This window comes from Plectropomus leopardus, chromosome 17, assembly GCF_008729295.1.
Source record: "Plectropomus leopardus isolate mb chromosome 17, YSFRI_Pleo_2.0, whole genome shotgun sequence".
In the NCBI taxonomy this organism is placed as follows: Eukaryota; Metazoa; Chordata; class Actinopteri; order Perciformes; family Serranidae; genus Plectropomus; species Plectropomus leopardus.
The window spans coordinates 6259412-6284904 of NC_056479.1; the positions used below are offsets into that span (position 1 = coordinate 6259412).

Sequence of the window (25493 nt, forward strand, 5' to 3'; positions counted from 1 at the left end):
ACAAATATTTTATAATTTCCCATTACAATGATAAAGGATGCTGATTTCTTGTACACTAACTGCAAAAATGCTTTAAATCTTAAAACATACTGTGTAGTTTATTTGCAGTATAGAATTGGGACACAATCTTGGCTCTGCTCTCTCAGTGTTTGTCTCATGTCTCATGTGCTTGTAAATATGTCCGCTGACACCGCCGGCTGTTTTTGCTGCTCTTGTGTTGCTGCTGCTTTCTACTGTTATGAACGTGCAGATCTGCAGTGGTATCAATTCTGAATTAATTTGTTTTTGTAAGTGTGCTAATTTTCCTCCGGCTGAGGTTTGGCACGTGTATCATGCTGCTCTCTTGCTGTTGATTTTTTTGCTGTGATCAGTTATGATTAGGGATGTCTGAGTAGTGAGTATTGGATTTCATTGTATTCCCCTCCAGTTTGTTTTTGTTGTTGTTTTGTAACCAGCCCTAAGGCTAAGTGTAATACTTTACGTTGGCTCTAGGGATGTAAACATCAATGTTGTTGTTGCCACAAAGTTATTTTCTGTATTATTAGGACAATATTTGCAGTTCTACATAATAATGACTTTTGAAGTCTGAAGCTAATTTTTTGTGTCCGTGCTGCTTGAAAGCATGTGGCTCTTCCAAAAACTGACACTGAGCTGATGCTCATCAATCACTGATTCATGTTGACAGGGTGTTATTTGTTGTGCTAATATGCATATTGTGAGTTTGTGTCTTGGCTCTGTTTAGACACTGTTTGTTATATGCTTAGAAAAAATGGACGCTGCTGACGCTGCCGGGTGATTTTGATCCCTGCTCCATGCAGATCTGCCTCTGGTCGATTATTTAATGTCTGCTGGCTGTATACTGGAGATCTTATGCTGTTGTTTTGTTTGTGCAATATTTGTGGAATTTAATATTATTTTTTAATAGTTGTAACAACAACTGTAGTTGTAATTATTTAGTAATTGCCCTTTGCTTATTGTTTTACACATATACTGTGATGCCTTTATGTAGTAATGGGGTGTGAATACTTATGTTGAGTAATATGTGCTGGATTGATTTATTGATTTTTTTTTTTGTTAAGGATGTACCAATTTATGGGCTGAACATTGGTGTCAGCCGATTTGCCTTGTTGACTTTAATCAGCCTAACTCATGACTCAATGACTTTAACATGAAATCATAAATATTCCGCCTGAAATGAGCATTTCTGCCAACATGACAGGCCGATAAGATGAAACTTCAGTAATGTGACTCTAATTAGTTGAAATAGGTCAGATTTGTTTTTGGCTATTGTCAGGTTTGTTTTCGGGAGAGCACCATACAAGCCTGTTAATTGAATTTTACAGTTTTGTTTAAAATTCTTTTACACAGAAATAAATACATGAAAGAAGGAATAAATAAAATATACATTAAATGCCAATTATTCTTTTTATTATTGTTATTTTTCAAATTTTAATATCTGTATTGGCGCAGAGTTTCAAAAGTTGTGCTTTTTTTTCATATTTTTCTTCTCACTGCTCACTGTAAGCTTTTTGTTGAGGTTATTTTGCATGCTTGCTTTAGGGATGGTAACACGAATATTGTCTTGGGCAAAGACTCATTTACCGAATTATTTGCTGAAATATTGGCTTCACAGGCAACTCATACAGCTTAGGTAGTCATTTCTCACCCTGACCCTCAGCATCAGAGAAATGTTTAACTTACTGTTCATCATATCATAATTGGAACCAAACTGCTTAGCTTCTGTTTTTTTGCTTGATCTAATGCTCAACTGCCAATCTGAAGCTCAAAGCCATGTACTGATAAACATCTGCTGTTTATCAACGTGATATCATATTTCAGAAGATCCGCTTTTCTCATTCAGACCTTGTGCTTTTGTGATTTTAATGTGCATTACTTTATTATCTGCTCCATAACTGACATGTTCTTGCTCCCTACTGCATTTCAAGTGAACTGCTGGCTTCAGTTTTATCTATCTTGACTGTACCTTTTAATGTCTTGAAGCACTTTGTTGTAACACAGTGTCCAAGGTCTCAATGTCAGCTTTGAACATGAACCATATTCACATAATCATCCATTCTGTGAGAGTTTCCAGATTGATATAATAGATTGTGTGTACGATAGAGAGTCACATTCATTATCACGCTCATAGATGTGAGAGCGTGTTTAATATATAGATTGAGATGACAGATCATTCCAAAAGGCCCTTGAGATGACCTTGTTCTTTATTAAAGGGTAGTGTAACAATGGAAATACATGTGATACGTTCTTATGGTTTTCCCTTTTTAAAATCCCGCTCAAATTACATGAATGACCAATGGAGCAGAAAGCCTCAGAGCAGCGGACCCAAGGTTACGGACTTAGAAAATCCAAAGACGACATGTCAGTGGGTTGATCACAAAATTATCTTAATCATTTATATCTCAATTGAAATGGTGGGTACTGAAATGACGAAAAAGAAAAAAAAGAAAAAAAAAAGAAATGTCTCAAGTCATAATCAGATCGAGAGGCTACAGTATATTGTCTCCCAGAATTCTTTCACATAGCAACACAGCATTTAAAAATCCTTTAAATAACAATCAACAGGTTAAATTCTTATGTATTAAATACTTTTCAACATTTCCTTTTCTTTTATTAGTATTTTAAGTTTGGCTTACAAAGTCCCAGCAGTAATTTGCTTGTAAGTGTCTTCTCCTTTACATGTCGCTGCCCAAGATTATTGCACTGATAATTGAGAGCCAACACTCTCAAATACACTTATCGGTGTAGAGTTTACTTTTTGCTTTAACCAGAGGCTGAGAGGAGAACCCCCAGGCGTGCCCCTCATCAAAAGGGCTTAGTCTGAAAGCCTAGTGGAGGTCCCCTAAGGATGGGGGCTCAGACCTCAGACTCCAGGCTGGATACCCTGCCCCAGGGCTTTGGCACATAGGGACTGTTGACTCTGCGCGCCACCAACACCTGCCTACGCTCTCTACTCCCAGAACCTGGGTCTTCCCTCTTTCCTGTGCCATCGTAGGCCCCAAACATATTGTTGTGGTAAACCACTTGCCTGTCATTCATACGAGGCAACATTGCTGCGTTATCTGGGCAGTGGCTTGTACAGGGAAACAAGTGGCACATGTCCTTGGAACTGCCATAGAACTGGGATGGTCCCTGGGCCAGTGGCCCCACATACACTGGTAAATCTGTGTACGAGTTCAGGTAGGTAGAGTAGTGTCTGTGCACCACTGTGGAGGAGGAGCGGCGCAGGGCAGCGGCATTTTGCAGGATGGCTTCCCTGTAAGAGGGCAGCCGGGTGGACTCAGAGTACTTGAGCTTTTGCTTGTAGGGGTAGGAGCCCATGTGGGCTGGGTCCAAGTATGCAGGCTCAGCAGCCAAGGGGTAACAGGACAGGTTGTGCCCCAGGCTGCCGTATAGCTTGTGGGGCTTTGGGTTTGCCACTACCACCCGAGGAAACAGGTCAGGCATGTCTACGCGGGTGGAGGAAGTGGATGTTGAGGGCTTTGTTTCATCTACCTGATGGATCCTGTCGTTGCCCCATGTGGCTTTGAGGAATGAGGCGCGGCGGTTGAGTTTGTCCTTCCCCAGGAGCGGTATGTCATCCATCTCAGGCTCCAGATAAGACTTCATACAGGAGTTGCAGCTCGTGCTGCCACCTGGGTAGTGTCCTGCTGTGCAGGACATGGCAGCAGCAACAGGGGCTTGGTTGTTCAGGAGGTGATTGGCCCTCAACTCAGCAAGGCAAGATCGAGGTTCATCATAGTCACCTCTCACTCTGGGGTCTGCAGCATCAAACACATAACTATGGGACCGCCTCCTCCGGCTCACACAGTCAGGGGGGTAACTAAACTTCCTCCTCAGTGGTCCTTTGTGCTCCACGTAGATATCTGGCACCTGGAACTCCCTGTAAGGAACAAACGGGGATGTGGGGTGCCGGGGCTGGTTCTCCACATACAGCCTGCTGCTGTGGTGGGGGTTTGAAGAACTGGGGGTGACAGGGTCCCGCATGGCGATGTGAGGACTGCTGAGGCTGGAGATGGGCAGAGTCCTTTCTAAAACATGCTGGGTGTTGCGGGTCGGCAGCGTGTAGCGGAGCGGGGTGGGCCGGGTCACCACTCTGGGCTTATCCAGGAGGGGCTGGGTAGCGCTGTCCCCATAATGAATCGGGAAGGTTGGTGTGAGGGCCCTCTGAGGGTATGGCGAGTGGTTGTCTGTGATGCTGGATATATAGGGCAGACGGCCATGAGTCATGTCTGTGGTCGTCACTCTGGGTGGCAGGCCAACCCTCACATTGTCGCCCCCTCGCCTGCTCCAGTTCTCTATTGTTTTGGTGGCATTGTCTAGAGAGTTCTCCACTCTGGCAGAGGACACCATGTCTTTGGCTGTCTTCAGCATCTTTAGCATATTGGCTTGTGTGTAGTTGGTCGTGACGTCCGGACTCGGCATGCTTCCATTACGGTCAGTTTGCTCGACTCCGTTAAAGCAGCTGTAGATGCCCTGCAAAGAAACGAAAGGGTGAAATCACGATTTTTAAGCCTTATCAGATACCAGAGTGAACCAACGACAGTGAACTCCCGAAGGTTTCAATCATGTTTAGCTACACTCACCATGAATAGTTTTGGTCAATTGCTATAAAATTTCTATTAACTCACTGTGCAAATGAGGCAGAAACTATTACATGGAAAACTGTCATTGCAGAAAAAGATATATTGTTGTTTCGCTGTGTTTGAAATGTTTGCGCACGCTTGATCTTTAAAAACAGCTCAGTCATATAAACGAGTGAGTTGCTGATCACACACTCACAACATTAGTTTCTCCGTTTTTTCCTGCCAGCTTTATTTCACTTTCAAATTGTGTATGTTTGTAATACTTAATCTCACCTCTCAGTGCTGTCGACACACAGATGAAGATTTTTTAATGGGGCAATTTAAATTCAATTTCTCACAGGCATCACAATATTTCAGCAAGTATCCATGAAGTCCTTTTATTGCTTTAAGCTCATTTGATTTTACTATCTGTTTTTATTGTTGCTGCCCTTGACCCATTCTGGCTGTGTACTGATTTGACTTACAGCATTGCCAATATTTCTAAAGTTAAGTCTTGAAGGATATCTCTGAAGCAGCAGCAGACTTTACAACCACATTTTTCCCCCCATGTAGCAAGGCCATCACAAAAGTAAATATTACATTCTCTGCAACTTCTGTCTGCAAAAAGTGTTTTGTTACTTTGGTGGCATTGAATAAACTTTAACACAACTCAGTGGATGCTATAAAATGAGACCTTATCCTCAACTTTCACAACTTGAGCTGTTATTTATTTAAAAACAAAGAAGCCAAGCATTGATGGATTTATACATTTTTTACAGCTATGGTGTTTGATTTACCTCTTTAATTTCATATACCAACAATTTTTATATCATATGTTTACTTCAGTGTTTTCTTTTTAAGAATGACTTACTCTGCTGATGGCCAGGAGGAAGTCCAGGCGCTCTGATTTGCGGACCGAGTGTCGTAGTTTCCAGTAGAGCAGATGTTCCCAAGCGAAAACCAGCAGGCTCAGGCCCATGGCCACAAGCAACATGTAAAAGACTCCCGCCATGTTGTCAATGTCCAGCTTACTGCTCATCACCTCTTTCTTCTCATTACGGCAGATGCCCGTGAGCCAGACGGTCTGCAGCTTCTGTGTGTCACCTGTGTGTGAGGAGCACAGAATACAGATTCAAGCCCCATTTGCATAACATTGGTATTATTTGGGGGACTTTTGAGTGAGTAATGAAACACCCTCGAAACTCTCATGAAATACATTTGCATGGGATAATGAAATTCTCTCAAATCAACAACACTCCAGATACAACTGTTTGAGGATGCAGAGTTTGTGATTTAGTGAGTCCAAAACCAGTCCTGATCGCTTACTATTTTTATTCTTTTTTGTTTAGTAGACAGCAGTTGTTCTGCAGCAAATCAAAGCTGCTACAAATGCACTGAAATAACTTGTATAAGGAAAGGTTACCATGTTTTAATCTGGTGGCCCCTGAAAAAAAAAAAACTACATCTAGTTGTTACTTCTTGCCACCAGTTTTGCATGTACTTGTTGTGACCAGTTTAAAGACTGTAGAGGTATGATTATCAGTAGTTCACAATCAAAAAAGGAAAACACTAATGGCATGTCTAAAAAGACAACAATTTTATAAGCCAGCAGTTTTGGAGGAAACATAATGCTGGCCAGATTATGTTTTCTGCTAATATAATGACAAAATGTTGGTAGTTAATGTATTCGGCAAGGCACATGTTGATACTGAATATATCACAATGTAACATATTTCATTTTTTCTTCAGCCCAAATATCCAATCTCACAATATAATATTGTGATTTTTTAATATACTTTATAGACTGAAATTCTAGAAGAAAGTTTTTTTTTCTGTTTCCTCTTCTTCATTTAAACTTTGCTAAAAACAAACATGGCATTCTTGCTTAGGATAAAGCTAGCAGTGATCTACTAAGTTATTAGCCTTGCATTCATGTCATCGGGAAAATTAGTTCCCAATTTGGAAAGTTCATGTGAATGCCCCTTCAACATCTCAGAAAGTTGGCAAAAAATGTGGGCGTATGAGTTTCCAATTTCACATCATACATGCTATTACATACTCTGTTGCTAATCAATATGGTAATAGTTTGTCAAGTTTGAGACCTTGATTAGTTAGAAAAGTTTTTTTTATTAGCATTAGTCAGTTAAAGCAATATTTCCGTAATGTTAGAGGACCTACTGGTGAAACAACAAATCCGGGACCAAAGCACCTTCTAATGTACAGCTTCAAGCTGTTATCGGTTTGTTTTTAAATAAATTTGAGAAATAAAATGCAGCACATCTTCTTTATGGCAGCCACATTTGGAATATTTAATATTTCCCCTATTTTAAATTTTAGTGTGTATACTCCGGCCAGTGTCTCACTCTTCCTGACTAAAATGAGTTTGTGTTTAAATCCCATGATTTTACTGTTGCTGGTCTCTTTAAAAAGTAATAATACCACAGCACTTTGTATATGGCCCCTCAGTTTGGCATATTATGCATTGTGCTATATTATTCCTCGTACTATCTATTGCATATGTCTGCCAAAGGTGACTGGGCTTTCTGGCTGAGGCTTCACAATAACTCGCCAGAGGAGCTTTGGTTAGCAGAATAAGTGTCACATTTTGAATCACCTCATGAATTTTTGTTTCATCGACATGCATTTATGACGTCTCTCTCATTTATATGAGTTGTACTTTAATATTTTGTACCCTATTTCCATACCCATTTCCACCTTTTCATGTTATTGTATGTTTAGAGAGGCTGGGCAAATTCAGTTACTATAGCAATACTGGCAATATTGTATGAAAGTCAACATCTCTTGTATATATATGAAAAAAAATTACCATCAGCCAGGAACTGGAGCAGAGCCAGGTCGATAGGGCGTTTCCATCGTGAATCCTTCTGCAGGGCAATGCCATAACCAGTGGTGGCAAACACTTTCCCACTGCCAATGGTCACCAGCTTGCAGCCCTCATCTTTGCCAGCCATGTAATTCAGCACAGCAGCATCATAGATAAAGGCATCCAGTTTCCTAGCAGGGTAAAGAAAAGTATTTTTACTCAGGTGGCCATTATATAACTGTTTGGCTCCGCCTCTCCTCCCGGCTCCTCTGTAAATATATTTTTACGAGCCTTGGCTGACACCTACCCTGTTTTGAGGCTGTTAAGGGCATCCTCCACTCCCTTCTGGTTGTATTTGACCATGTGGGAGTGCATCTCGGGGTAGTTACTCCTTATGTTGCGCTCTGTGCTGCCATTTGGGACTGTACCAAAGCGGAACGGAGGATACTGCTCCTGCGGCTTTTGAAACTGTCGAGAGAGATACAATCAGGGTTGAGAACGACACAATTTTCTGTGATAGTGATTGATCGCACATGTTATTGGATATATAATCAAATTCAGTTTGTCCCATCACCCAGATGGTTGTTTTTTGACTTCAATATGGGCTCTTTTCTGTCATCTAGAAGGCTTATATATAGATATACAGTATATATATATATAAAGTCTGAGGTATTAATACAATGACATTCACCACCTTGGCCTTCCTGTGGATTCTGAATCCCAAGTGCCTCTGCGCTGTGCCTCTGTGCTAGTTATCCTGCAGGCCTCTTGGTCTATTAATTTACACATTCAACTCTACAATTCAAAGACCAAACAGCCAGAAACAGTGTTTAAATAAATCCAAATATCCTTGATGCTTTCCTTGTCCTCAATAAGAAATGAACAATTTATCCTTTTGCTTTTGGCAGTACTATATGCGTTTAATTAGCTGTGAGGACAGGAAGTGAGACGGAATGGAAATACAGTCGACAAAATTGCACTTTTTCATTAACCTTATGCAAATCTGTTCTTCGTACATTAGCAGTGGGACAATTCAAACTTAAGTTTATGTATGAGAAATTCTACGGAAATCCTGAAAATGAGACAGACCTTCTCTGCATTCTGATATCAAACCTGAAAAGGACAATTCACCTCAAAGTCAAAAGTGCATATTTTTTCCTGCTGCCTGAAGTACTATTTATAAATATCGATTGTTTTGGTGCGAGTTGCCGAGTGTTAGCAATATTTGCTATAGAGGTCAGGGGTATAACAATAGATTTATCAGGATGGACATATCTGTTTAATGATCAAATTTCCAATAATATCGATGCAAAGTAAAAATTGATACATATCTTCAACTTTAAGACACACCTTCACTTTGAAGTTCCCATGGTGTGTCTGTGTCCCCATTTCTGTCCAAGACTTCCTTCCATTATATTTCATATAACTCAAACCAAAACAATCAAGATTGAGAAATGGTACCACTGTTAAGGTTGGGTTTTGGCAACTAAAGCTACTTGGTTAGGGTTGCAGACTAATTGTGTTGATAAATAAAAGAAACCAAGGATGATTGTTAGTAGGAAACGGAATGCAAACTGCTCTCTGTGGTGTTAGTCACTTTGTACAACCAAGCACATGCTACTACCTCCTCTCTAAAAGGTTTTGCAGTGCTTCAACAACATCCTGCTACTTTGACCTTGATGTCTGAGAGGGAACACTGATTATTTGCAAGACCACATGCTGTCTTTTGAGACTCCAAACAAAGAAAACATTGACTGTTTAACCAAACGCCAACTGTAGTATTTGTTAGATCCTTCCATGTGGCCTATGTGTTGTTATATTCTGGCAGCAAGCCACTGAAACATTTTCTGCACAGCAGTCACTTAGCTATATAGGACAGAGATGTAGTGAGTCGGACACAAATGGCGGATTGAAAGAGATTGGGTGATGTCAGAGTTAACATGATGTGTTACCCCATCGCAAGGACTTATAAGTGAAGTGTCTACACTGTAGGGATGAGGTAATCATCTGCCTTTACACAGAGCAGTGTCCTTAGAGCATCTCAGCTCATCTTCATCACTCCCTACTCTGATACAAGGTCACTCTCTGTGACTTCATCTTGTACCTCATTTACATTTACTTAACCTGAAGGGTTCTTCACAGCTGGACAAACAGCAGTTCAGCTCTGCATTCCCTCCATGCCACCATGCAGAATGGTGTTCAATAATCTACGGACATGCTGTCAAAATGGCTCACTTTCTTTCTCTGCATACTGGGAGTTAATGTATAATGAGACGGGAATTGTAAATGACTTTGCCAGAATCGTAATGAGCAGTGGACAGCTTGGTCTTTTCCCCAAATGCCTCTTTAATCCCTTCAGTTGCCTGCGAGCAAAGATTCCACAAACCATTTCTTGTGCTGGCGGTTTAACATGGATTTCCTTGTCAATACTCCTATAAAACACATCCTCAGGCCAGACAAATACGCATGAGATAATACCAAAAATTGTAATCACCGCCTGCCCAGAAAATCCACTTGTGTAATACATTTCATAGACTTTTCACAGGCGACCCCATCTAAAGAATCCGGGGATGTAATTCAATTTCTCCAATTACTCTCTGAACCTTTTTTATATTTAGCGGGAAAAGGGAAAAGTCAGAGCCATGACATTGACACTTCCAGATATTTTCCCTGTCATAGCTCTACCTCACACTGTTTACACACTCAAAATAGACCACTTTGTGTTTTTCCTAAGCTGTACATCAAACACAACAACACGCTTGACAACACACACACACACACACACACACAGGACTGTCAATGACAAACAGAGCTCTGTACCTTTTTGTCACTGAGTCCAGAGACCGTGTCGATGTACTGCTCCTGGATCATAAAAGCTGCAAGGTTGGCTGTGTAGGAAGCCAGGAAGATTACGGCAAAGAAAGCCCAGACCAGAACCATGATCTTACTGGTGGTTCCCTTTGGATTCTCAATGGGGACAGAGTTGTTGAAGACGATTCCCCATAGCAGCCACACTGACTTCCCAATAGTGAAGGTGGGACCTCCAGGATCTAGAGAGGATGGAACAAAGAGTGGACAGAACTCGATAACACTCTGTACATGCTTGACAGTGTTTTAGAACATACACCAGGGCCCCTACAGCTTAAGGCAAGTTAGATTTAAGACTTTTTAATGTCACCAGGGATGAAATTTAAGACCAATTTTACAGTAAGCAAAACTGAAAACAAAAAAACCCACAAACAAACAAAACAAAGCAAAGCAAAACAAGAGTCCTCTTTTTTTACCTTAAAGTTAAGGGCAAGTTTACCCAAATGCTTAATGTTACATAAAACATTTGACTCCGGTGAAAAAGTCAGACCTGGTTCGAAGGGGGAAATACCTGGATTTGTTTCAGAGTTTTCTTTAAAATTTTTGTTGAAACAAAAAAAACTTTTAAAAAAATAAAAATTAGGTGTTACCATTTATTTTGAGATTTTACAATGCAGTGTTAAAAAATAGGCTCATACTCATACTCAAAATACTACTTACATTTCTAGCATTTCTAAGACTTTTGAAATATTGATTAAAGACATTTCAATACCAATTAAAGCCTTATATTTACTATGAATCCAATGCCTTTTAAGACTTTTTAAGGACATGTGGGAACCCTGATATACTCATAACTATACGATGGCCAGGGTTGCATATCAGTTAGGTTTTTTCCAATACTGGTGCCAAAATGATACTTTTAGAATTGGTGCCTAGACAGTGTCTAAACTAATACTATTTTTAAAAAGATGGACAATGGCATCAATTTTTTTTCTTACTACAAAAAAGCAAATTTAAACTTGAAATTAAATATATTCAGTTTTAAGAGATTAAAGTAGACTTAGATATATAAATATGAATTAATACAGAACACAATCAAATTCACATAATATATGCACATAATCAATAAAAACTAAACCAACTTAACTTTGGGGTTAACTCCCTTCACTTTAACCAGTAGGTGTAAAGCAAGACACAGGAGGTTTGCTTGGATTTAGAGGGGTTGTAGAATTTACTCACGGACAAACAGCCTTAACTATTCACACTGCACTGTTGTTTTTAACTTCATACTCTCTGCTGTGGTCGCTGCATCCTCACTGTCACCGGCACACACCGCCAGACACACGCTCACTCTTTGCACACAATGTGGTACCAAAATGAGTCAATCTACTGGGTATCCAGGAGTTATTGGTGTATTACTTCATAGTGAATTGGAATATGTCAGTGTTGCCATTATGATGAAGAGAGCTTACATCCTTAACTAGACATCAAGTATCAAAAACACAAAGTATTATGGAAGCAGCTGTCTTTTTCGTAGTCTGGAGGATAAGTTAGTTCATGTAAAACTCAGTTACATGGCAAAGCTCAAAAGTATACAACCAATTTGATGCCCCTTTTGACATTGCTATAAATATTGGCATCTTGTATGCAAAACCTCCTGAAATACTTCCAGAGACGAGAAGCCAAGCCATGAGCGAACCCCCTTTGGCCTTTCTTCATCCATTATATGATGTTTCATAGACCACATGGCTCCGAAATGAAACTGCACTATCTCAATTTTCCAGGCATTGATCCAATATGTGGTCACTGTAAATAGGCTTGGATTTCACATGTTCTCTAAATCCCCTCAAGACTCTGAAGACTTGAGTGTTTGCCGCCTCCATATGTGGAAGTTCAGGGATGCCAATATTGAAATTAATTAATTTAAGCACATTTAAAAATGCTTCATATCCTCTACATTATGACAAAATCAGAAAAAGTAGCGTTTTCATTCTAATCTTTGAAAATGCATTTTAACATTTTACATGAAAATAAAAACCCCTGTTGACAAAGTGTACCCTTCCATAATGACAAGTACATGAACAATACTTAAGTAAATATACTTTGTTATTTCACCACTGCTGTCCTGCTAGTAGTGTGAATATTGGTTTACTTAGTGGATTATTTCTATTCTCATGTACATGCAATGTGCAAACCCATTTCATTTTAATAAAGTGGAGACAGCTGACTCACAGCTTTGAGTCGATTCCTTCAGCAGGGAAAACAGTTTCAGACACTGTCTGTAGCTTAAAAGAGTCAGTGGCTTTATGTTCCATGTTGTTATCTTTCTGACATCTCTCTTTTGCTGTTGTTCTCTCTGGCAAACAGTCTACACATGTTAAACAGTCAATTTGATTGGCTCACTCGAGTAAGGCTGTTGCCGCATATTGAATAAGCTGACTGAAGTCTATAGATGCAACCGAGTGCTCTGTGACAGTTATATAATTATTTTCAATTCATCTGGATAGAGCAATCAGTCTATCTAGTTCTGGAACACGAACAGCCATTTGGTGATGCCTGACTACAGTGTGTTTTTGCCACAGAATGGTCATTACATTGACTTTGCTTTTAGCAGTTATATTTGTGAAACAGATAAAACACTCCTGCTTCTATATTCTCCAACTTCAATGTAGATTGATAAGAAAGCATTAGTTTCTATATACGTAAATTAGAGCTTCCCACAGAATTAGAATCTTTGTGTGGCGGTAGCTGGTGGGAGACCAAAGGCTGTGCACCATGTGTATCCTTGCTCATTAGTCTGTGTGTACTCTCTAAATTAAGAGTTTTTTTTCCTACTCTATGAATGCAGCACATTTTTTCCTCTGCAGCAGGTTATTACAGTTTATGGAGTTCTGATGGATAAGTGATCTGTTGATCTGCTGGTCAGATCAGATCAGATTGATGGATGGGAGGAACAGTTGGTTGTGAGTGAAAGCAAACTTTTGGACACGCAGAAGTAATGTTAAGTTTTTTGTGTAACTGTGCCTGGCGTTCTGCTGCTCTGTTTTTACCTAAAGTACGTTCTGCACTGTTATGAGCAATGCATAACTGAATGGTATATACATTCCAACAGCAGCCATAATACACAAACCAGCCCAAGAAACAGAAAATCAGTATGTGGCGGCACATGTTTTCATTGTGGCATAGTGCCACAAATAAATGAATGTGAGGGAAACCCTGGTTGATGGTTTAAGAAAAAAAAAAAATTACAAGAACAAAGAAAGTCGAGACTCACCTTTGGCACTGACCAGGCTGCGGTTGTACCCAACTGGACTGCAGTATTCAAATACAAAGACTGTGATGGCAACGACAGTCAGACACATGACGAACATCATCACCCAGACTGCCGGACTGTACGGTTCTATGGGGACAAAGGACAGAGGGCACAGTCAGGATAGGAAGAGCTCAGTAAGACGATCCAGATTCAAACTTCATCTGTTAGTAATGATAACAAAAACTGGAAAAACTAAAATTAAGATAAACAATTCTACTTTCTCATGGACGTATGTCATATTATCTTAAAGGCACCTAGATTCTACAACTAAAAAAGGGCTTTAAAAAGGACTTCTTTATTGTGCATTCTCTAAATAAAAGATTAAAAAGAACATATTACTATAAAAAATAAATAAGATGAACATGAACTGCAACTCTGAAAAAATATATGGACATAAAAAATGATGTTTGATCAATTAAAATCAAACCGCATACAAGACAATACATAATAACAATATAAAATAAAGGAAGTTTTGATGAATAAAACACACATGACACGCATGAGACAATTCACATTCAATCAAAAAATATATAAATATAAATGAAATATAAATATATGATTTTTTAAAAAAATATTCTGCAGAGAGGTAACAGGAAGTGAGAGCAGGTGGGAGAAGAGGAGTGCATTGCATCTTTAGGTATAAATTGCAGTGGCACTGGTTGGAACGGTGCCATTGCAATCACAGTAAATTGTATGTGAGTGAAACACTTGGCCCTCCTCAGCTCCCCAGCAAAGTTCAGGACACTTTTTTAAGCAAAGACAAAGACATCCGCTGACACGTCTTGATTACTTCAGGGAAGCACAGAGGAGTATTCTCACCTAAAAAGGCAGATGGTGAGACAGTCCCGTTACTTCTGGCCACCATCACACTGATACCTGTCTCCACAAACGGCACAGAGAAGTCAATAATCTCAGAGCGCTCTTCGTTTATGGTCAGTGAGCCGATGGCCATGTCCGCCCGTTTGTAGAACACCTGTGGCAGGAGGAAAGCAATAGACATATATATTTTTTCGTTTGAGATGAAAATGCAATATTTGTTTTATCATTAACTGGATATAGTGCAGCAAATGCGTGGTGTGATACTGGACTTCTTAAAATAAATCTTATCTGTCAGTGCAGTCAACACACTCGCCCTCTGTCCCTCAGGGTGACATATTGTCTGGGTCTTCCAATGTGCACCCGGCAGCCAGACGGACTCAACTCTAAGCCTGTGGCAATGTGATCTTGCCTTTATCCTACTCTTGCATTGTGTAAAGCACGATCCATCATCTAATCCATCATCTCTAATGCATTTTAAGGTATTGCAGCATATAGTATAATGCCGATTACATAAGGCGTCTGCTGACAGATATTACAAGCAGGAAGTGGAATTAATCACTGTGCCTCTGGCTGAATAGAAAGTGATGCTATTTTTGCTAATGCCTGAACCTGGCTCTACAGTTCAAAAGCCCCTGTGACTGCTCCTGCAGCCTTTTCAGCCACACCACACCACTGTTTATCATACTGATGGAGAGCTGGTAGATTTACAGTCCAGACACTCCGCCTCATGCAAGCCATTAGCTCTCCTATAGAGGTCGATGCCTCATTGAGCACAATAGCCTTCCTGTTTTTGAAAAAAAAGGGGGAAAAACAGGCCAACTAATGTTGTATCCTCCAACTCCTCAAGCGGAGGGCTGGCTAGAACACTCTGACTGTGGAGATTATTCACAAGGACACCTACTCCTCCTTTTTCTTCTATCGTCCCTCCCTCACCTACCACAGTGACCTTGTTACCTATTCATGTACTCATTAATCTTGACTTCAAAATTGCTTTTTCATTTTCTTTACTAAAGAAGAGGCTTTCACTCTAATTTCACCCTTATCTATCACTGGTGCACACAGTTTTACTCATCAAAGAAAATGATGCAAGTTTTACTTTCTTGATGTTTTTTTTTTTAATTCAATCCCAGAATTGATCAAAAAATGGGTTGTACTCTGATTAAATTATATAAGTTATAGTTATAGATACAGTAATAAGTAATAAATAGTAATAAACTAATAAAAAAATTAATTCAAGTTTAAATCAAAGATTTGCATAGATAACATTAATCAACACTAGTTTTGGCATGAAGTTGTGAATGTGAAGAAAAATGAGTAGATATTAGCATTAATATTTAGTTTTCCTCCTAAAAAAGGTGGTGTGATCTTACTGTATAAGGCCTGATTATTTTAGTAAACTGATGCTGTCTATTGCAAAAGCCCTTTGTAAATAAAGGTTGCGCTATAGGGCCACTTCGAAGCTCAATCTTTACACCGTCTTCGCATTTTTACACAAATCAAACAACGCGGGCATACTGCACAAGAGTGTGATTTCAGACTGTATGCTGGGATTGTGGAAGCAAGAGGCGTGACATATGACATACAAGTCAGCTGCAGTTTCTAGACGGTATCAATGACCTAAACAAGGCAACAATAACCATTTTCTGTCAGCTGTTTTTAAATTTCTCACCTGTCCGTCACACTCGTAACATGTTGCAAAATGTCACACCTGTCCTGCCCATGTTCCTGTCCTGCCGGCTGTCCAGTTCACACAGATCTTTGTTTGGGCGGTGTTACTGCCTCCGGTGTTGCCTTGAAGGTGAGCTAACTCTCCACAATCTTAGCTATTATATAGAACAGAGAGGCGGCATAATGGCACAATTACACTGCAACAGGCAGTGTAAAATGGGCTAAAGAAAGATTCCCTTTCTTTTTTTCCTTTTTTAGAATAACACAAGCCAAACATTTTTTTAAAAGTTTTAGAGTCATCCTTAATTCAAAGGTGATTTCGTTACTCCATCCTAAATAGGAATTATTAATAAAAACTAAAATTTTAATCTTAAACTGGCACTGGCGCATTTTAGGCCATATTTTCTTTGGTTTGCTATCCATGAAAGTGTCACACACACACACACGCACACACCGCCCCCCCTCAGTTCAGCTTATTCAGCACTGGACATGCAATTCTAATGAAGTAACTGTAACAGAGCTAAATCTAACATTTCAAATGACCTTTAGTCTTGTATCACTGATTACAGGAATGCCTAACAGACCTTCCCATGTATCTTTTTTTTGCATCTTTGCAGAGAATATTTTACCCCTGGCTGTTCACAATAATGACAAGCAGCTATCAGAGAAATGACCTGGTTCATAGTCTTGGCGATGATATTGTCACTGTAGTGTGAATTGGGATTGCAGACATGTAAAACTAGCTGCAGGTACTTCTTACCTCTCCAATCATCCCGTTCCAAATGCCTCGGACCAGCTTGCCATGCTTGCCGTTGGTGACCAGGTAGAGGTCATAGGAAAACTTTATGGTGCGGGACAACTTCTTTAGGATGTCGATGCAGAAGCCTTTACAGCACAGTTTAGTGTACGGCTCAGTGTGACCCACAATACTATAAGCAAACAGAGAGAGACAAAAAACAAGAATTTCATGGTTCTGATTACCCCAAACGGCAACACAAGCATTTAAGGTAAAGCTTATTCTTCAAGGATTCACGTAGAGGTCAGTGCAGACTCTTTCCTGCTCTGACACTGTTAGGACTGGTTTCTTAACATAATCGCTTTCTGTTGACCTAGACTGCTTAGCTCTCATTGTTATAGATGATGCTATTAAACTCTCATTATACATTATCAATTGAAGGGAAATCACCAACTGCTAATCCAGTTAATTATTTATATTATATGGAAATACCAGTATAATCAATGCTCATATTTGAAAAAGAGAAAGCAGTATAATGTGAATTATTAAGGATATCAGGGTTGATATCTGCAGAACAGATCAGTTATAACCTTCAACAGTCCACTACAGTTTAGTTTTGACACCAGTATTTTACAAGAAATGCATCCTCTGTAAAGAAAAGCAAAACAGCACTAAAGGTTTAAAGCATAACTGTAATAATCGAAAACACCCAAATGATATAACATAATGCAATACAGCCGCCCTGTGTAGAGAAGTCTGGCTTGAATATCAAGGAAGGTGGGAGGTAGACTCAGCAGACATCTTTAGTTCCCAGGGGTGATTATTTATTTACAGTGCTTCTATAATGTGTTTCTCAAATAAAACAAAAAGCAAATGTTTATGGCCTCCCATTTCCTTCCTCCAGGAGCAAATATCCAACCTAAAACTGAAACTACCTCATGATGGTGTGCTTGCTTTAACCTACTCATGCATTTTGATGGCAACTGTAACTTAATGCTAACACAAACAAATCCATTATAGTAAATGTTGCAATGTTACAGTGTGGATGGTAAATTATAGTAACCTGCACATGTGGAATACTGGAGACTATTTTGCAGCTTCTTTCACTCCACGTGATACAGCGATCTGCAACTTAAAACAAATGTGGGCTTTGGGCTCCCTTACATGAAACACAGCCACCTTCAAACTTGACCTTCATTTTGATCTCAGTTGTATGCCTGTTAAGTTTCGCGACTGCATCTCGCATGGTTGTGACTAAGGATCGACAGATTCTCAGCCTGGCCAATTATTGGGGCCAATTTTTAACATTTTACTGATTATCTGTATCGTTATTTTATTTTAATGATCGACAGTAAAATCAATTAATTAAAAAGTTCTCATCCACTTTATAACACCTTGCAGTGGTTACTTTCTGACTTAAATGGAAATCCTGCTTTAATAAGTCATTTTTCCCCCTATTGTGGACATTCTACATGCGTAATAGACTATTAGCTATGAAAGCATTGTAACCACTAATCTGATTATTTTAGTAAACCAATCCAGATCATTGAAACCAATGTATTTGGATTAATTCTTTATGCTATTGCTCATACAGTGCCTCAGTTTTTGACAGAGGTGAAAAAAGGACCGACTGTGATGTCAGAAAATTTGGGAGGGTGTTTTTTGTGTGTGTGTGTGTGTGTGTGTGTGTGTGTGTGTGTGTGTGTTTGTGGGGGGGGGGGGGGGGGTTTGCAGGAGGGACAGTTGGAGCTACTCTACAGGCTTGCGCATTATGTCACGCCGCAGACAGATGGACGGACAGCTGGGTAGACCAAAACAAATCCGGCATAAATTAATCACAAACAAACAATGGCAGACAGGAGTGAAACTCAGTGCTGGAATGTTTTGACTGGTTAATGGCAGCTTGGCCATAGTCAGTGTTTACCTGAAGAGGAGGTACAACTTTAATTTGTCACTGCCAAACTAAAATCTTGGTGGAAACATGTAGTTTTACCATTTTTAGTTGTTCTTATCATACTTTGAGTTAGTCTGAGCATCTCATTTGCATTTTTATTCAGCAGAGCTTGTTTAATATAAACTACGTTTGGGCAAGGTGACAATATTCTCTGGTGTGAATGTGAGTTTGCCAACAGTCGGAGAATTTATGTCTGTCTGGAAGGATGCAGACTACAAAAATTTCTTTTAATATGATTTCTCTGGTTCTTCATTTACCAAATTAGCCAAAAACAGACACTTGTTTGGTTACATTTCCCAAAATACTTATTAGGACTACAGCTAAGAGTTATTGTTGTAATCCATTAATCTGTCAAATAGATTATAATTGATCTATATTGATTGATAATTGATTGTTTGGTATATTAATTATCAGAAAGCTCTGAATAATTCCCAGCTCTATTACCAACTTCCATCTTGCAACCTGTCTTGGACTTGAACACCAATGACTCATTGTGGCGTCACTTGGATTTCAGCCTTTTGACCTAAAATATACTTGAAACCTTCCTTCAAGCCCAAATGTCGAAACGTATGTGATTTTAAAAAAGGTACCATAAATCTATTCATTTTCCTCTATTTTCTGAATCAACTAACATTAGGACAACTCATTCACAGCACGTTGACGCTTAATTAGTCTGATAAGTTCTGTGCGAACCAATCCGACAGATTCCAGTCAAGTTGCAGGAGACAACCCGAAAACATTGCATTACTGTTTGCCAGAAAAATGTCACCAAAGATATTTTATTTTCATAGAAAACTATTTGGCGGTCAAAAAAAAAAAAAAATGCAGTTTGGAAAATGTGCAGGTTGAAAACTACAGACTGAGACGCAACAACGCCCAACACACTTGTTTGAACAAATAAATACAATTAAAAAAAAAAAAAACGTATTCATGGTTTTTGGAAATGTAATGTATTGTTACTCTGTTGTTACATTTGGTGAAGTGAGCATTATGACTTGTTATTCAAGACATTCAAAACATAATGCTTAGGACTTGGGACCTGACTCAGGACTTGCATGTCTCAACTTGAGACTTTACTTGGAACATAAGTGCAAAGACTTGAGACTTAGTAGTGACTTGAAAAACAATGACTGTATCCCACCTCTGCTTGTTAGCAATGCCAGTTAGTTGTTAATGTTGCTCTCTGATTCTTAAGATTAAGACCACAAACTACTAAGACCCTTCCACCTTACTGATGAGAACAAATGTTGATTAACCCTCTGACACCTAGAGCAACTTCACTTTCCTTGTGCTGCGTTAAGATGCTTTTCACAAGTATTTAAACCCTTGAACACTGAGAAAATGGTTTGATTTCTTTTAAAAAAATATGAGGGAAAAAAGGCAATGAGCAACTTGACAAGAAATGTCCTGCAATGTTCAAGAAATTTGTTTTTTCAACAATTATTTTTAAAAAGCTAGGGAAGCATTTTTAAAACTTATCTGTGTTTATAATTATCATAATTATATATTTACAATTATAGTAATTTTCTAAGTTTTTTTTGTAACTTTCTCTTTTTGGCATGTTTTTGGCACAAAACACAAAAATTCTTGCTAATTTTTAGGTCATTTCTCATTTTCTCTTAAATTGCCTTCTTCCAATGTTTTTTAAAGAAATTGAGCTAATTTGCCAAGCTTCCAAAGGGTTAAGCTTTTAGAATATAGCCAAACTCTAATAACAGCAGCATCATGTTGTATTGAGCTATGCACCAGTACACTATTTTTACAAATCCTAACTAGTTGTACAGCATAGTACATAAAAACTGGGCTGCCGGTTTCCTCAGCAGTTGACACATCTTTTGTCACAGTTTGTCTCCTGCTGCGAATCTCTCACTGCTGTATCACTTTTAAAATGCAACCCATTGCAACTCCTAAGTATTTTAGAGTCACACTGACATCTATTTGTTCCCACATGTCTCTCACTACCAAACACCAAACAATCTGACCCAGACTCCAATACGGTGTGGACTTCAATTTGCTAAACCTTTTTAATGAGGACATGTGCCTGTGTAATACCTCCCACATGTCAAGCTGTCTGAGTGACCCTGACGCAACAGACCCAGCGTGCCTGTCCACATACAGTACCGATCCTCAGACAGAGCACGCAGCAGAAGCTAAACGGACAGTTTCAGGCTCAGCATACCAAGTAAAAGAGGCTGACGCAAGGGTTTAAATGAATTCCCCTTACTTATCAGCAGGATTACCAGGAACGTGGGGATGAAAATGTCCTTCAGTTTCACACTAACAGGATGACGCCAGTGATGTGAGTCAGAAAGAGGGCAGAAAACACAGATTGTAGTCTGGCGCCTTGCAAAATACCCTGTACTCTGCTCTGGTTTGGAGAAAGAGTTGTCTTTTGTCAAGCAAAAGCATTCATTGGTTTTATGGTTATATGATGATTTTCAACCTATGGCACATTGTCAATTTGTTTTCCATGCAGTATAATCAAAAGAACCCCTTATTCCTGTTATGTTTGCTTATAAACAATAAGGGCAATGCGCTTAAATACATTTATTTAAGTGGCAAAATAACTGTACATTTGCCTGTTTCCGGTCAGTCTATCTATACGTAGTGTCTGAGGGAATTTCTTTAAATTTGGCACAAACATCCACTGGGACTCAGCAATGACCTGATTATATTTTTTGGTGTTCATAGGTAGAAGGTCGAGGTCATTTTTGTGAATGTGATATATCAAGAACACCTTGACAGACTTTCTTCAAATTTGGCACAAACGATCATTTGGAACCAATAATGGACTGATTCAATTTTGGTGGTCAAAGAGCAAGCTCACTGTGACCTTGCATCCATCTCAGTCTCATTCCCATAAGCGTGAAGAAGGCCTTGAGTGTGTTTCGTCAAATTTGGTACAAATGTCCACTTGGCCTCAAGAATGAGGTGATTAGAATTCGGTGGTAGAAAGTTCAAGGAAACTGTGACCTTACAAAACATGGTTTTGACCAAAACTCTAATTCTAAGGCTAGTTTTCACAAAATTTAACACAAATGTCAAACAGGATGTTAAAGGGATTTTGTGGTATTACAGAGATTTGAGCTGCTTGCACATGCATACATGCAGACACCAACTGCTTTGTTTAGTGTTTGCAAAAGGGGTTTTGGAAGGTTTAAAACATTGCTTGCTGTCTTTTGTTCAGACTCTGTCCAGACTCTGCCTTTTTTTTTTTTTTTTTTTTTGGCACTCCAGTTTCGTTAACCCCTTGAAACCTGAGCAAATTGGCTTAATTTCTTTAAAAAAACAAGTGAGGAAGGCAATGAGTTACTTGACAGGAAATAACCAAAAACTAGCAAAACAATAGTGAAAAATTACAAGAAATTACCTAACCCCCCCCCCCCCAAAAAAAATTGAGTCAGCAACAACAACAACAAAAAAAACAAAACATCAACATAAACCCAAAAACAAACAAGGAAATGACTTGGAAAACAAGTTGGAAATATAAATGTAATTAACTTCAAATATGTAATTATTATTTACTTTTTTTTTTTTAGACTTTAGCCCTATTCTCTCTTTTCTGTCCTTTTTTCGTCAGATCATTTTCTTGCCAGTTTTTCCTAATTTCTTGCAATTTGCAGGGAGCTTCTTGCCAAAATGTGCGTTGCATTTTTAGCTACGCTTTCAAAAGAAATCAAACCATTTGCTCAGGTTTCAAATGTTTAAATGCCTGTGAAAAGCGTATGAATGTAGCACAAGAAAACTGATGTCGAGCCGGGTTTCAAAGGGTTAATGGCACTTGATAGTAAAACTTTTTTCTGGGACCACAGAGAGTCTAGAGAGGTCAGCACTATATACACTTTATATTGTTTTTGGGTGAACTACTCTGTGCTGTAAAGTTCTAAATGACTTTTCAAAAAATCTGCACTGGTGGCAGGTCTTATCCACATGATTCTACTTTGTGAGCAGTGAGTGAGCCATAAACATGAGATTTGTGTTGCAATCATTAGTTGTTGGTTAATACTGATAGAGACCACTGCACCTAGATGAGCCTGTTGTGTGGTGACATGCATTTCCAGATACAAAGGCACTAAAATGTGTGGGGGGGAATCTATTTTCTAAAACTCTAAAAGTGTCAGAGTGGTTGTGTTTCCCTCAGCCTGGCAGGATCATTTTAGACAAACTTGACAATCCATCTTCTCTGTTTTATTCATCCTCAGAGGTTATGGTCCACCATTAAGTGCTGATTTGCTCTCAGAGATACCAAAAACAAACACACCTCTATAGCGCATAAGGTGAGCAGTTTGAGGTGATGCTGCAGCAAACTAGTGAGCCATGGGCGCAATGCAGAGAGCACTAATGACACATCACCCCTAACCTCCCCTAGACCTTCAGTCTAATGGACTCTGCACCCACACATCAGCACCAGTAGGCAATGAGACGAACAGGCGAGGCGGCGAGCAGGCACAGCCGAGCCACAACAAACCGAAACAAATGAACACTTTAGAGGAAAACAAGGCTGCCACAGCAGACCGTGAGTAAACACAGTGGCCCCAACATCCCCCGTCTCACCAGCTGCCAGGGTGCAAGGCTGAGCTTTAAGTTGGCAGTTGCATTAAAACAGGTCTTTGGGAATTGTGTCAAATGTTTGTGTGAGGTTATTTATTCCAAGTGCGGACACTTTTGGAGTATTGTTTGGAAGCCGCTTTATGGATGATGACAGGCAGAAGCATGTGTTCTTTCAGTGTGTGTGTGTCACTGTCAGCGGCCATCTGTGTCGCTGAGGATGTCTGTATCCTGTTGTAAGAGAATTTAAAGACATCACAGAGAAGCTCTTCAAATATTCACCTCTTAAACAAGTTGTAAGGCTTCACCAGGTGATTTTTCGTGTAAAAATCGGTTAGCCTAAATCAAATTCTAGTTGCAAAGTAGAAGTCTCACTCTGTTTCCTCTGTTATGATGCTGTAGATTTGCCAAATTTGAAGAAACTGAAATGCAAACTATATCAGACCACTGGGATGAGGAAGAGGTCACCAAATGAATTTAAGGGGTCACTACCTAAGACAATTAAGAGATGAAAGAGGAAGAAAAAACATTTCTGCTGCCCAAATTATTGTAAAGTTTGTTTATTCTGACTTTAAATTGTTCTGTGTTGAATAAAAGTGCTACTACATTGACTTCAAGAAATTTGAGAAGTACAAATAGATTTTTAGGGGCATTTCTGCCTTCATTTGATGTTGGACAGTTAAGAAAGTGAGAGGAGATGAAAAAAGAGACGTAGCAAGAATGACCTGCAACCATGGTCTCCAGCTGGAATCAAACTGCAACTTAAAGGTGGTATGTTGCAATCACACAATGGTGTGCGTGCCTCTTAACTACTTGGTCATCAAGACGCTCCTAGTTACTTTTTAATGGTGGACACTTACTCATTCCTGGAAGCTGCCTATTGTAGTGTGATCTGTTGGCCATTTCACTGGAGGTTTAGTGCCTTGCTCAAAGCACATTTTTAGCAGACTTTTATTACTTTGATGATAGGTTTGGAGATTGTGTAAATAATGACTGGTGCATTAAAGAGGAAGACTTTGTTCTGTTATCTGGATACACAGGAATCCCTGGATTAGGGGTCGACTGATATTGTTTTTTTAGGGCCAATACCAATACAGATTATTAGTAGTTAATGAGACCAGTAACCAACATTTGGAACTGGTATGCATTTATGATGAAAATGTAAATCTTTCTGTCAATATTTAGAATTTGAAATATACACACTCCAACACAAACTTTGTCTAAATGCCTTTAGCAATTAGTAAATCAAAACTGAAAGTTTTTATGAAGTCTAGCAAAAATTTAAATAAAAAAATATTAAATAAAAATAGTTCTCTAAAATGCAAAATGTTGGACCAAATAATTGGCCAGGCTGATAATCTGTTGAACCCTAACCTGGATTATTGTCCATCGCCCCCGGAGGCTAAATCATTGATAGACTGATAGCTTTTGGGCTCTGAGATTGAGGCCCCTTAGGCCCTGAGGCCTCTGCCTGGTAGGCCTTTTGGAAAATCAATTCAGGAAGAAATAGCTACCTTAAATTTGGGAACAACTAAACAGTAGTGATTAGTAAAAAACAGTTATTTGGTAGCTAGGAGAATATCACACTCTGCACACAACTCTATGCTGTGCTGAACTCACATGACACAATTTAAAGTTGCTACAGCTGAAAATATGATCCCCGCTGTGTGAGGTTGTTTAGTGGAGCTTCTGTACGTGGTCCTGCTGCCCCGAGGCCCTGGGGAGCTCATCTACAGCCGCACTCAGTCTCAGCTTTAATTAAATCAACTTATGATCTAGCTTCTATTGAACACAGCTAATGTATGATGACATTATCTTCCCAGGTCAATACCGCCCTTCACCAGGGCATTACCTCTGAATTAATCTCCGCCACTGTGCTCTCAGGGAGAAGAGTCTGCCTGCAGTACTATAGCAGTGAAGAGGAGGGCTTGAGATTTTTCTGATCTCGCTGGAGGACATGTGACTCAAAGGGAAGCGTTTGTGTTAACTGCATTGGGCCACTTTAGCCGAGTATGAGCCCAGCACTGTTGGCTGTGTGTCAGGCCTCTCTGAGGACGAATGAGGGAAATACACAGATGGTCTGTAGGGCTGGACGAACAAATGGGATAGAAGGGGGTTGAGCGATTGAAATGGAGAACCTGTATGACCAATGAGTCCCCATTTAGAGAGCACTGATGTCGGTCTGAGCTGTGGGCATGTTGAGCACTGTTGGGGAACTTTGAGGCGTGGAGGAGATTCAG

The 25493-nt window shown here is 39.5% G+C and overlaps 1 protein-coding gene across 1 annotated transcript in view; it reads right to left on the reverse strand.

The window, feature by feature from the left end:
* Positions 1-2665: 2665 nt before the first annotated feature.
* grin2ca (glutamate receptor, ionotropic, N-methyl D-aspartate 2Ca) overlaps positions 2666-25493 on the reverse strand; it is an 85057-nt gene continuing 62229 nt past the window's right edge. Inside the window, exons 6-13 of the mRNA XM_042505857.1 lie at positions 16776-16944; positions 14348-14501; positions 13490-13615; positions 10228-10457; positions 7715-7875; positions 7411-7598; positions 5455-5687; positions 2666-4494 (exon numbers count right to left, since the gene is read on the reverse strand). Of these exons, the coding sequence (XP_042361791.1) occupies positions 2875-4494; positions 5455-5687; positions 7411-7598; positions 7715-7875; positions 10228-10457; positions 13490-13615; positions 14348-14501; positions 16776-16944 (2881 nt within the window). The 3' untranslated portion in view covers positions 2666-2874. The remainder of the gene's footprint in view (positions 4495-5454; positions 5688-7410; positions 7599-7714; positions 7876-10227; positions 10458-13489; positions 13616-14347; positions 14502-16775; positions 16945-25493) is intronic.